Source organism: Pseudonaja textilis, chromosome 2 (assembly GCF_049901715.1).
Source record: "Pseudonaja textilis isolate UNSWEBS1 chromosome 2, rPseTex1.2, whole genome shotgun sequence".
NCBI lineage: Eukaryota > Metazoa > Chordata > Lepidosauria > Squamata > Elapidae > Pseudonaja > Pseudonaja textilis.
The window spans coordinates 235,318,586-235,332,789 of record NC_141991.1 but is presented as its reverse complement, the minus strand read 5'-3'; the positions used below and the strand labels follow the sequence as shown (position 1 = coordinate 235,332,789).

The following is a 14,204-nucleotide window of genomic DNA, read 5'->3' as shown; positions in this document are numbered from 1 at the left end:
ATATTTCCCCCAACAATCTGGGTCCTCATTTTACCCACCTCGGAAGGATGGAAGGCTGAGTCAACCTTGAGCCTGGTGAGATTTGAACTGCCAAACTGCAGTCAACCGGCAGTCAATATTGGACAAGCTAGATAAATAATCTGAATTGGCATAAGGCAGATTCTTATGTTCTTTCATCTATATTTTTGTTTTCTACAGGGGATCACACATATAGGTTACTCAGACCTGCCCAGCAGAATGGCTACGCAAGCTAGTACCTTGTATTCAAATAACATCACAAAGCTCCTAAAAGCCATCAGCCCAGACAAGGAAAACTTTTACTTTCACATAAAGGATGAATTTGATTATGGCACCCTTGACCACGTTGTTAGAGGAACAGTGGTAATGAAGGTAAAGGCACTCTTTCTCCCCCTGAAGCTGAAGATGTATATTTTATTTAAGTAATCTTATTTATAGCTCTGTATTTGAATTTCTTGTGAGTGAAATAGACTCATTCCCATTTTGAAATATATTTTGCAAGGAGAGGAGCTTATTTTTCATTTATTATTTAAAATTAATAGTATTTCCCAGTGCTGTTGATGTGCTACTTGTTCAGAGTATCGCAACATAAATTCAGTGCCAGAAACATAAATACAGATGACTCAGGCTTCATTTAACTTCTTTAAAAAACATATGAAGTAAATTTTACAATACCAGTTGAGATTTCTCCAACACGGAGCAAACTCAAACAGAAGCAGACATGTTACATGTTCAGAGCAGAACAGCAACTCAGGAGCTCAGAAACTGACATCAGTTTCACTTTAGTTCAGCAGGGAAGCAAGACACACAGCAGAGGAGAGAAGCAGTTTCATTTTCAATAGACAAACTCAGAGCTTAACATAACTTCAGAGCTGCAGAGCTTAATATAGAGTCACACCTAGGCTGCTTCTTGTTTCACTTTCCAAATAGTCCTCATTGGCTGACTTAATTGCTCATTGACTCTGTTAAATATGTCTCTGCCAGTTAATGAATACGATTTTGTCAGCATCTCTGACTTCAGAAGGATTAAAATATGGATTGCTAGTTTTTAACGCTTGAAAAATCTGTTTGAGGTGGTCATTATAATTAATATTTATTTATTTGATTTCTGCAGCCACCCATCTCAAATGACTCTCAGCAGCATACACTGTAAACATGTAAAACAATACAGAATACATGGTGACGAGTAAAATTGGGGACAGGGAATTTCCCATTCAACATTTTTGGTTACATATTTCTCCTTTCCTTTTAACCCAATTGGATAAGAAAAAGAAGGCCCAAGGATATAATAGGTATAAAGAGTTAGGAAATGGAAGGCAAAGAAAATCTCTGTGCATCTGTGTATTAGACAAAATTAATGAGAAAAATATATGGCTTTGATTAAAGTGGTTAAAGTTTAATTGAGAAATATAAATACCTCTATGCCATGGAGAGGAAGATCTTTAGGATTCCCAAGTATGATACCTATAATATTGACAGTCTACTGAAATACTCATGAGTAGCTGCCACTAGTAGCGATGGGAAAAATGTACATTGAAGGCCCTGGATCTTCGTTCCTCTGACACCCCCATAACATCAGCCTGAAATTGCTCCAACCTTGGAGTTGATCTACTTTCCGCCAACCAAATTCAGCAGAATAGGAATCAAAGTATTGTCTTCTGCAATAGGAAAAGTTTGTAGGTGTATTAATTATTCTACTCTGGAATTCATTACCAAAAGACAAATTGCCTTGTCTATTGCTTTGTCTGTTACCTTAATTTATCCAGCCAGGTGCTTCCCCAGGCATTAGGATTGCAAATCAGATTATCCTAGTCAGTAGTTTTGAAGGAGTATGGGAGTTGGAGCATTATCACAGTGCTCTGTTGCCAAAGATTCCTTAATCAAAAAGTTAAAAGAAACCTTCTAGATATCAAAGTCACCGCTTCTTTAATATTTTCCTTTTTATTTGTCTATTGCAACTTTGAAGATAATAGGGCCTCTGGAAGGTTTCGTTGACTCAGAAATTGTGGTTTTTGAATCATTAATATAAATCACTTGATCTTTTAATTAAGTCCTTGGTTCTTTTTTCTTCTTAGGATGGGAAAGTGATTTTCCCAGCGCCGCCTCCTAAGAACATTCCTCAGGCAGCACCTGTGAAGCAGAAGACAGTGGCAGAGTTAGAAGCAGAGAAAGCTGCTACTGTTACACCTTTCAGGAAAACAATGACCTCTGCTTCTGCCTATTCAGCAGGTGAGAAACGAGTGCCACTCTTTGGCTTCCCTGGAATTTGCTGACACAGTTAAGGGCTGGCCTTGCCCAATCCAAGAAAATGCAACCTTCTCCATTCTTGCCATGGTCCAGATGTGTGGATATCAATTCCCGGAATTTTCTTCACAGATCATATTGGCTGGAGAATTCTTGGAGTTAGACAATCCAAGATGATAGACTCAGTCATTCAAATCCAGTAGCATGACCTTAAAGCTGGCAGACTGTCAAATGGGACATCTGTTGAGCAATATAGAATTCCTGTAGGCCACATTCTTTACCATCTAATCTTGGCAGACAGAAGCAGACAAAAGAGTTTGACTCTTCTCTTTGTTAGTTCAGCCAAGACTTAGTGATTTGCAGCGAGTCAGCATTTCCATCCAGGATTAACTCCTAGATCATAGGTGTTTTTGAACAATTGATGAAGGTGTGGACAACAGGGATTTTTAGGTGTAAAGGAATGTCATTGCTTTCATTTTCTGGCTATACTGCAAATTGCCATTTTTCTCCTTGCAACTGCTAAGTTGCACCATATCACCCTCTGTTCTTTATTGCTCCAGTGTTTGCCCCCTGGCCATTTTTTTCTTTTCCATTCACCTAGATTTTCTAGGGACAGTTATTAACATCATAGATCAGATTCCTGTCTCCAGACGTCTTCTAGGATCAGTAAAAATTAAAGTGGGGTGCCCTTCATCTAGATCAGTGATGGCAAACCTTTTTGTTGTGGTGTGCCGAAAGCACGCGTGCATGCCGGCACCCACAATGCAACACCCCCTGCGCCCCCGTGCATGTGCGCGCAATACCTCCGCCGTCCCATTACCGGCACTGCGTGTGCCTCCCAGCTGATTTTTGCCCCGTTTGAGGCCTTTTTCGGCCTCCCAAAGGCTCGAGGAAGCCTCTGCAGCCTTTGGAGGCCGAAAAACAGTCCGTTTTTTGGCCTCCAAATACCAGATGTGACGAAACGGGAAGTACGGAAGTGACCAAACGGCCTGTTTTTCGGTCTCCAAAGGTTGCAGAGGCTTCCCTCGAGCCTCTGGGAGGCCGAAAAAGACCTCAAATGGGCTGAAAACCAGCTGGGAGGTGCGCGCATATGCAGTGCAGGTAAGTTTGGCTGCGGCTCCTGTGCCCATACAAATGGCTCTGCATGACATCTGTGGCACGTGTGCTATAAGTTCACCATCACGGATCTAGATGCTTTTCTGACAGGTGTCTTAAGTGTTAAGGGGTAAATCCCTTTAGAATCATACCTCTGGCAGTCTTGCTTGGAATGGTGAACTCATTTATTCAGGGCTGTGTTAGACAAGGCCCTGGAAACGGATGCAAAACTGAGTGGCTGTCTCTAATGAGAATACACTATCAACGGTTTAAGGGAGCTGTTTTCCATAGATAGCCAGCCAGTTAGTTAATGTATATTTTCTGCCTCTAGCACCCCCGACCTGAGACAGGCAATGGTCATCTTAGCCTCCATTCACAGGGAGGTGATGACAGTATTCCAAAAGGCTGAATGTGTTTTGTTTTGTTTTACAGGACTTGCTACCGTGCTTGGGCTGGGTATTGCTGCTCCAAATTCAGCTTTTACTCAGATGGTGACAACCTTTGGCTTGGCTGGGATTGTTGGATACCACACTGTATGGGGCGTGACTCCCGCACTCCATTCACCACTCATGTCAGTGACTAACGCAATCTCAGGTATGACTATAACTTTATTGATTTGATTTGGTATTGAGGGGATTCTGGGTGGCTAGAATAAAAACAGACATACTGTGTAACAAAAACAAGAGCTAGCAAAGAAGAAGTTAGTAAATTCACTTAATAACTCAAACATCCCACAACTTCCAATAGCCAGCAGGGTGTCCAGCCAGTCTGGGCCAAGGCCTGGGATATCAATCAGGTCTTTTAGCCCTACAGAATGCCAATAAGGTGGGAGCCACATGGATACCAGAGACAATCTTACTCCAGAAGGCAGGCACTGCAACAGAAGGGCATGCTTCCTGGATCCTGTTTGATTAAAGAGCCTGGAATACACCAACCCTGTCAGCTGAAATCAATTGGACAGACACTGTGGCAGAAAGGGAATCCCTCAAATAATGAACCATAAGCCATTTAGGGCTTTATAGCCCATAATCAGCATCTTGAATCACATCTGGAAGCAAGCTGGCAACCAGTGTGGCTTGTGGAGCAGAAGTCTCACATGGATATATCAATTGGCATAATTGGCTGTGCTGGTTCTGGACCAGGTGAAATTTCTGAGTGGTTCTCAAGGGCACAATGCATTAGAATATAAAGCATGAGTTGGCTAGGACATGAGCATCTGAAAGACGTCCCTATCCAGGAACAAGTACATTTGGTGTCAGTATTTCTTTTGAACATTAATATTTTTGTTCTTAATCGTGATTGAGAGGAAGTTTTATACATTAAAAATGAAAATATGTGAATGAAATTACAGCTGATACAGTTCATGTTTTCTGTTAGAGAATATATTCTGAAGCTCAAAGTTTGTCTTTCCTTATCTATTTTTGCCATTAGTTTGAGTGATATGTCTGAAAAGGAATAATCTAGACCTACTTCATCTTATCTACGATTTGCTCTTGTAGTCAATTAGTAATGAACAAAACCTATCAATTCAGATCCTAAACATGTTTAGAATTACTGTTGAACTTTCAATTCTTACCTCCTAGAAGCCTAACTCTCTCTCTCTCACACACATACACACACACACACACACACGGGTGGAAAGCAAAGGAGAAAGAGTACAACAGAAAGAAGGACTGAGGAAACGAAAGGAATATTTTGGCATCAGTACCATGAGGAGTCCACCTATGTAATTAAAGACTTAAAATGAATTTATTGGAGGATATGTTGGTACTAATTAGTTATGATAATCAGAATTGTGTCCTGCAAACAGAAGCGCTTCTCTTTTGCTACAAAGATTTCAGTGTTGATGTTTTTCTTTTTTCAACAGGGCTGACTGCTGTTGGCGGATTAGCACTGATGGGAGGGGAATACTTACCTGGAACTCTGCCTCAGGGCCTTGCTGTCCTTGCTGCTTTTATTTCCTCTGTCAACATTGCAGGTACCAAGCAGGTTCCTAGCTTTTCTACTTCCTATCTTCGGGAAACCTGTGTTTTCAAAAGTGGTGCTAAATAGAATAGCTCATAAGGTGCAATTTTCTTGAGCGCTTGGAGAGCCTGAGAGATTCTAGCAAACAAAGTGAGTTTGAAACTTTTGGGTAATAGCAGCAAAATACGTCAGATGTTGTAAATGGAATATCTTCCATTCTGCCTGGCTTCTTTGCATGTTTTTTGTACAATTTCTGAGCATCCGAAAGACCAGCTAACAGCCACAAGATTTTCCAATAATCTTCAGCTGATATGTTTCTTGAGGCCAGAACCATTATTTTCATGTAATTGATGGTATGCCTCAAAAGTTCCAATAATAGCAATTGTTCTGAACTATTCCTTGCTTTTCTTGCCTATATCAAAATGCTACATACATAGATAATAGTCCTTTATAGGGAAAACTGACAATTTCCTATTTGATTGAATTTGTGGGTTCACTATAATAACACATTTATGTTTTAAAGTACTTTTTAAGTTTTCAGAACCTAATTATTATCATTTTTTTATTTTTTTGTGGCATAGGTGGTTTTCTGGTCACTCAGAGAATGCTGGATATGTTCAAGCGCCCTACTGACCCTCCTGAATTCAACTATTTATATTTGTTGCCTGCTGCTTTGTTTATAGGAGGATATGGAACAGCACTGCAAAGTGGTTATAACATTGAACAGGTACGAAGGTTGCTCGGGTATTATCCATAGATCCATTTTTTAAATACAAGTCTACAGTCTGGTGACCAGATTATGAAAGGCCATCTGATGCTGATTTGCTAAGGTGTAGTCAATCTTACCCTTGTCTGATGTCTTTCTATGCTTGCTAGGATGAAAAGGGAGTCCAGAACATGTAGAATAATGTTTATAGTACTTCATATACAAGTACTGAAAGTCCTTGACTTACAACCATTTGTTTAGTAAACATTCAAAGTTACAATGGTGGTGAAACAAATGACTTACAACCTGTCCTTATACTTCTGGCCACTGTAGCACCTCCAAAATCACATTATAAAAGATCAGGCAGTTGGCAACTGACATGTATTTATGATGGTTGTGGGGTCCTGTGGGGGGGCAGAGGGGGGTGTCACATGATTGTTACTTGCAAACCTCCCAAATAGTTTTACAAGCAATCAGTGGGGAAATCCAGAATTGCTTAATGACCGTGTGATTCACTTAATGTCTACAACAAAAAGCTTACAAAATCACTTAATCAATATAATGATCCCCTTGCTTAGCGACAGAAGTCCTGGTTCCAATTGTGGTTGTAAGTTGAGGACTTGCAAGAACTGTATCCTTGCAAATGGATTGGAGGCTGATGATAATTTGTGTTCCTTGTTTTGATGTGTGTTTTAAGTAAAACACTAAATAGTGTTTTACTTAAGACCAACTATTGTTTCCTTTGCTGAGATGAAATTGGAACCGGCAGTGCTCAATATAATAGTTGCACAATTAGCAGCCATGCCACAGTGATATAGCAATAGCACTTAGACTTATATAGTGCTTTATACCCCTCTCTAAGTGGTTTACAGTCAGCATATTGCCCCCAACAATTTAGGTCCTCATTTTACCCACCTTGAAAGGATGAAAGGCTGAGTCAACCTTGAGCCTGGTGGGATTTGAACTGCCAAATTGTAGGCAGATGGCTGCAGAGGTAGCTTGCAGTACTGCACTCTAACCGCTGCGCCACAGAGGCTCATGTAGCTAGTGGAATGTAACTTCTTGGTATAATCTTGGTAGGAAGAAAGAAGAAAGCTATCTTATGAATATCTTTATTTTCAAAAACTTTATTTCCTATGTTAATGCACTTCTTTAGACTGGAATGATGGTGACCTCAGTTGACGGAATTGGAAGTTGTTAGCCTCAAAAGTTCTTATACTCCTTGTAGCAATTTCAGAGGTATCTTGTTACTACACTTGAATATCAGAAACCATCTTCAGAAAAGGCTTTCAGGTTAAAAGGAGATCTTGGTTAAATTTAACCATGGTTTGTGTTGGTTCAGACAGGGATTTGGCTTCAAAGTGAAGTTGTACAGAAGGAAGTACATATTTCTTGGTATATTTCTTTATTCCCCTGAATGAAATTAGCACCTGCTTTATTCCAATGACAAAATCCATTGAGCAGAACACATCATTTTTCAGTTCTATCAGATCACAAAGCCTGATCTAGCAAAGGCAAAAAACCTGTATTGATATTTTAAAAAATGTGATCATTAATGAGCATGTTTCTTTTCCTTTGCAGCCAATCGTTATGTAAAATGTATTATGTTGAGAATTAATTTCATTGTCCAGGGGTCTTCTGTATAAATGTTATAATCAGTTCTGTCCTTTCTTGGCGCTGATAATAGTGCAACTATTTTGAACAGGCTGAACGAATGTCCTCCGGGCATTAGCCCACCCCATTGCAAACTGCCAGATTTGCTTAAAATCTCAGTTGGGCAGAAATGTATTTGAAGAGCATGGGCAGTATCTGCTGTGAGGATTTTGAAATCCAACTATGCAGTGCTTTGTACCCCAGTCAAATCTACAATTTTAAGTCCTTTCTAAAAAAAATATATATGTCTATATTATTTTCATCTTTTAAAGATGATGTACCTGGGTTCAGGATTGTGCTGTGTTGGTGCCCTGGCTGGCCTTTCTACCCAAGGAACAGCTCGACTTGGCAATGCTTTGGGTATGATAGGTGTTGCTGGAGGTTTGGCAGCTACCCTGGGAAGTCTAAAACCATCAGTTGAGCTTCTGGCCCAGATGTCGGGTGCGATGGCCCTTGGTGGCACCATAGGTAAGTGCAAAGCAAAAGGATTTGCATGATTTGGAAGACTTACCTAATTCTGTTGTGGCATTTGCAGTTAGGTGATGGGAAAGGAGGTCTACTTGAAAAAGTTATAGGAATGTTAGAATAGGATAGAAACCTGCTCCTTACCTTTTTGTGTTTAGACTCTCAGATTCCTCAGAATGTATTTCTGATTAAATATAATTAAAGGGCAAAACACCAATGACAGAGCTTACAAGTCACGCTGATGTTGAAGAAGCAGTTGTTCCTATGGTGTGTACTCTGATCTGAATTATCGAGCAATATTATCTCCTTTCACAGTTAACATGCAACTGTTTTTTGTTTCTGCAGGTCTGACAATTGCTAAACGTATCCAGATTTCAGATTTACCTCAGCTAGTGGCTGCTTTCCATAGCTTGGTTGGCTTGGCTGCTGTTCTCACTTGTGTCGCAGAGTACATGATTGAATTTCCCCATTTTGCAACTGATCCAGCTGCAAGCCTCACAAAGATTGTGGCCTATCTTGGCACATACATAGGAGGTGTAACCTTCAGTGGCTCTCTTGTTGCTTATGGGAAACTACAGGGTAAACTCCCCTTTTTCTTCCATAGTGTGCTCTTTTTTATAAGAGTGCGTGACATACATTCACTATCTATTTTCTTTAGCTTAATTTGTGCTAAGATGCTAAACAATCTTTCACAGATTGGTTACTCTCTAGAGACATTAGATTTCAAATACCATAATTATAATTAGAGTGCATATGAAGATCATTACTTTTAAAAACTGTAGTTGATCGATATATGGGTTTTATAGTGTCAGGCATGGATTTTGTCGTTACTTCACATGCATCAAAATGTGCTGCATATGGAAAATGAACATGTCAGAGAAAACTATGTTTTGCTTAATAATTGACAAAATGGACCTAGATGGGCTAGAGGCCAGATGTAGACTTACTTACACAAGTGAAGATTATGCTGATCATCTGAGAAACATCTGCAAAGTATAATTGAACAGAAATACTTGGGAAAGTTTTTTTTCTCATGCATTTATGATAGCTGCAAAATACAAAGTATTAATGCAGGCAATATTTATGGTGCCCTAAGTCCTACCCTTTGTTTTAATTAAAATACTAGATTTAATTAAAATACTAGATTTTAGATTTTCTTAGGAGGGCAGTCCTCTGAGAATCTGTAAACTCTTTCTGTCTCATTCTTTCTGCCTACAATACTGAATAGGATTATTGAGGGACTAAAATGGAAGGAGGGCATACCTTGAGCTCCTGGAAAATACAAATCTATTAGATGAATAAAGGTTTGTCATAAATTCAGGTGTTTTTATGTTGAATTTATATTTACTGATAAAGAAATAAAGTTAGTAAATGCAACACAAAAATAGTTTGTCATGAAAGGGACTGCCTGTGAAGGCTCCTGGATTGTGGATGAAAGGTGAAAGCAGAAGGAGTATGCTCCATCCCATAATTGGGTAGACCAGGTTGACCAGTCTCACCAGAAAAACACTTCAGGTGTTTTTCTCTTTGCAGCAACTCTCTTAGCAGCTTTGCATTCTGTTTCATAAGGCCCATATCACTGAAATCATGGTAGGATAATTAGTAGAAAAACAATGTTTAGCTAAGTATCTGGTCCCTGTGGACAACCTATAGTGAATTGTTACGTATAGGATGTAGTTTTGTTAATATGACAGAGGAAAAAAAGAGACCCGATATTGGGTCTGTGGGATTCATCCTGACTTGTTTTGTTGTGTCTGATTCGTTCCAGAAATTTAAATTAAATTATTTTCACATTTATAGGTGTCCTGAATTCCGCCCCACTCCTCTTACCAGGACGACACTTTCTGAATGCTAGTTTGTTAACATTAAGCATAGGTGGAATGGTTCCGTACATGATGGATCCAAGTTACACAACAGGGTTGACTTGCTTAGGATCTGTATCTGCCTTGTCTGCCGTAATGGTAAGTGTGAATTTATAATAAATTATAAATAGTGAGATATTTCACATTTTCACCGGGTGTGGTAAATAACCTGATCGGTCCTGTCTTCTGAGTACAGAGAATTCTAAAGAGCTTTTTAATGAAAAGGAGACATAAACCAAGATGATAAATATTCGGTGGAGACAGTTTTAAAGACTTTTGGGTTAACACATATTTTTAAGAAGGATATAAATTCAGAAGTAATTTCAGAGAATGATAGCAAAAATGCTCAATAGTATGGGAAACAAAGCTATGGAAAACAAAGCTTGTGTAACAGGGACTAAATAGCGATGATCTTCTTATGCCATATCCATCATTGGACATTGGCGATCATGTTGGTGATACTATTTTTATCAACAACCACACGAAAAAGTGCTGTTGACGTTTGTCCAAACCAATCCCTTAGATTTTGAAGCCATGATCATCATCTTCAAGGAGCTGGATTTTTTTTTTTTTTAAAAAAAAGGTTAGAATTCATGGGATGGATATATTTTCAATCACTGATTAAGAAAAACTTTGTCCTTATAAGAGCAAAAGTGGAAAGAATGAATTTAAAAACGTGACTCTTTATATTTATAAACTTTATATTAAAGCTGGGAATTTATTGAGGATGTTCCTGTTCCAGATGCACCTGCAGATTTGCATACAAAAATTCTCTTCAACTCTGACATTATGACTTAAACAGATTTCTCTAGCTTTGAATCTTCCTGTGTGATGAAAATTCCCAGAAATCCTGGCTAGTATAACTGTAGGCAAAGATATCTAGGAACTCCAGGAATTACAATCCAACATACCTGGAGGTTTCCTTTTGAGGTTAAGTCTGGTTTCAAGGACATGCCGAGTTTTTGCAATTAAACAAGTTCTTTATAAAGAGTGAAGGAATCGTAAGTAATGCTTTGCAGAATTCTTTTAGGCTCTCCTCATGGACATATTAAAAACTCAATTATGAATTCAACTTGCTCTTGACTCATGACCATTTGTTTAGTGGCAAATTTAGAGAGCACTGAAAACAGTGACTTACAATCAGTCCTCTCACTTAATGACAGTTGCAACATCCCCTGTGGTCATGTGACCATAATTCAGGCACTTGACAATCATTGTGCATTGAGGATGGTTGCAGTATCCTTCGGACTTTCTCAACTGGCTTCCAACAAACAGAGACTGGGAAAACTGTCAGGGAAGGTGACAAGTTGCAGTCATACGATGTCTTGCTTAATGACTGCACTGTTTATGATGATTTTTCCACTACTGAGGTCATAAGTCAAGGAATTTCTGAAAAATACATTCAGAGATGGACAGATGCTACTTTAAAACTTTCAAGTTGCAAACTTTTGCCGTTTCGAACAAACCTGTCCACAGGTCTAACCTAGAAGGCCCTGGAAGTCAGTAGAAAGTGGAAAGGGGTTAGTTTCTGGCACCCCATTTATGTAAGCAGTGTGCTGGGATCTGATCATTTCCTGTCTTCTCCAGACTTCACAGTCTGAAAATCCTCTTGCGTATTATAAAGTAATAATTTTAATGTACATGTTTTTTATTCTTCATAGACTTAAAACAGTCTCTTGGAATGCCACCGGTTCATAAGTAGAGCATTGTCTATATAATCATCTAAATTTTGTTTTATTTTGATCAGTAGTGGGATTCAAATTTTTTTACTATCGGTTCTGTGGGCATGGCTTGGTGGACGTGGCAGGGGAAGAATACTGTAAAATCTCCATTCTCTCCCTACCCTGCTACCCTGCTTTCCAGCTCCGTTCTCCTGTGCAGGGCAACCAAAGGAGATCCAGCCGATCAGCTGGGACTCAGGAGGCAGAGATTAGATGGAGGCGGGGCCAGTCAGAGGTGGTAATTGCCGGTTCTCCGAACTACTCAAAATTTCTGCTACCAGTTCTCCTGAACTGGTCAGAGCCTGCTGAATACCACCTCTGATTTTGATGCTACATTTGGTATATCTAAAAGATTCTATGGGTTTTGTTTTAAAGTAAGATAATGTCTGTAAGCTCTGGATTCTATTTACAAATGTTTTTAAGTTAGTGATAATGTCTGCATTAATATTTCAATTTTTGTCTTTTTTCCTTTTCACAGGGAGTTACTTTGACAGCTGCCATTGGTGGGGCTGACATGCCTGTTGTTATTACTGTCTTGAACAGCTATTCCGGCTGGGCACTCTGTGCTGAAGGATTCCTGCTTAACAACAATTTGTTAACCATTGTGGGTGCCCTGATTGGTTTTTCTGGGGCCATCCTGTCTCATATCATGTGTGTGGTAAGGAGATTTTGGAGATGCCCATTCCAACATTTATCTTTTTCATTACTCTTTCTCTGCCCGTGGGAAACGCTTTCTATTGTATTGTATATTTTGTTTCCTTTCTGAACATTTTCAGTCAGTTCCTTTTTAACCCTTTTCTCCTTTCTTCCCTCTCCTCATTTTTGCACGTATATCTTTTGATAGTATTGGTACGCACATGAATGTCACAAAACAATGTAGAACAAAATTGTGTTTTTGCCATGTGACTATTTAATGTTCAATGCTAGCAGTATCATATAAATAAAACTGCACGGGTAATTTAATAAAATTTGGAAAGGGAGAGGAGGGAAATTGGTGCAGGACAGAAACTTAAGTAGATTCTTTAAAAATATTCAATAAAATGAAAATACTGTAGGCAGCTTTTAAAGCTTTTAAAAGTTGAGAAAAACATATCTGAAGGACGAGGATTCTTTTGTGAGAGAAAAATTGCATTGTTCCTTCCTCAGCTGTAATTGGGCAGGGGCTTGCTTCAATTCATCTCAACTCAACAGATGAAAGTATCAAAAAGTTTAATTTATGGAATCCTGTTAATTTGTTTTAACTCACCATATTTCATTTAGAATTAATTCTGTTGTTACTACCATATATTGCTTTGGGTGCTAGTTTACTCAGCGGTGGAAAGTGGGGAGCAAGTTAGTTATAAAGATATTTTATTTGCTTTTTAAGATTGTTTACATGCCACAATTAATCAGAAGAGCCGATTAACTTGTTTGCTTGCTGCCTTCAGCTTCTCCTCCACAAGATTTCAAGTTTTCAAATGAACCATCCATTCCTGATTACAGTTAAAGGTATCATTCAAATTCAGCATACAGAATACTTTAAGTTTAAGCCAAACCTTGCCAAATATAAATGAACATAAACCAAGCAAAGGTTTAAGTACGTGGAAAAAAAAAACCTATTTTCGAAACAGAATATTCTAGGGAACTCCAGAATGTTCCATTGTTCTTAGGAATCCCACTTGATCACTGAGGTCTAATTAGCTCCCTTGGAAGCCTCTTTCATGTCAGAATACCAAGATAACATTAAGCAGTCTCTTGAAAGAGCTTATAATGCAACTTATGCAGAAAAGTGTTTCTTAGTATAGTATTAGTATTTTGTGTTTTCTACATAGAGGGAAATCTTTACAGAAGAGAGAAACCTTGTGGCAAAAAGCTACTAAATATTAAAAAAGTGAATTAAAAAAAACAAAGGGCAAAAACACATATTATCCTAGTTGAATCTATTGCAACAATAATAGCTTCTCCCTTTGCAAAGCAGACCTCAAATTTATGAGCTTGTACATCTATTTGCAATCCTGTCAAACATTACATATATGAAAGAAAAATTTAGGTAGCAGGTTAAACAGTACCAAGGTTAAAGTTCAAAGCCCTCTGTAAACAATCTGTTATTGTAATTTATTCATAGAATGTTTACACGGTTTGGTACTATTCACAAATATATCTATCTACAAAAGTCTATCTGCTAGTTGAAAAAAAAGTATAAAATAAATAAATAAACAAATCATTAAATCATTTGCATCTGAGGGCCTGGTAAAGAAAACCCATCACCCAGACCTTTGAAAGGTTGGGTGGAAATTTAGTGCAGATCAAAAGCAGGTTCCAGGCCAACTCCAGGATGTGTTGATCTTGAAAGTAACTTTGCCTGTCTGGTTTGCTTCTTTGAGAAGGAGTAAGGGTAAAAAGCATCTCTCTTTTGCCTGGGTTTGGGTGGTAGTGAGGATAGTGATGCAGTTCCTGGGTAAAAGCCTAGCCTAGGTGGTAGGAATTCATGCTCAA

The 14,204-nt window shown here is 38.7% G+C and overlaps 1 protein-coding gene across 6 annotated transcripts in view; it reads left to right on the top strand.

The window, feature by feature from the left end:
- NNT (nicotinamide nucleotide transhydrogenase) overlaps positions 1-14,204 on the top strand; it is a 74,212-nt gene that overhangs the window by 36,367 nt on the left and 23,641 nt on the right. For 5 of the 6 annotated variants that reach the window (XM_026716307.2, XM_026716339.2, XM_026716316.2 and 2 more), the window contains exons 9-17: positions 199-390; positions 2,094-2,247; positions 3,790-3,951; positions 5,225-5,335; positions 5,904-6,049; positions 7,954-8,149; positions 8,492-8,725; positions 9,947-10,107; positions 12,208-12,387. In XM_026716307.2, the coding sequence (XP_026572092.1) occupies positions 199-390; positions 2,094-2,247; positions 3,790-3,951; positions 5,225-5,335; positions 5,904-6,049; positions 7,954-8,149; positions 8,492-8,725; positions 9,947-10,107; positions 12,208-12,387 (1,536 nt within the window). Of the gene's footprint in view, positions 1-198; positions 391-2,093; positions 2,248-3,789; positions 3,952-5,224; positions 5,336-5,903; positions 6,050-7,953; positions 8,150-8,491; positions 8,726-9,946; positions 10,108-12,207; positions 12,388-13,156; positions 13,218-14,204 lie in introns of all 6 variants that reach the window. The other variant, XM_087927317.1, reaches the window with a different exon arrangement.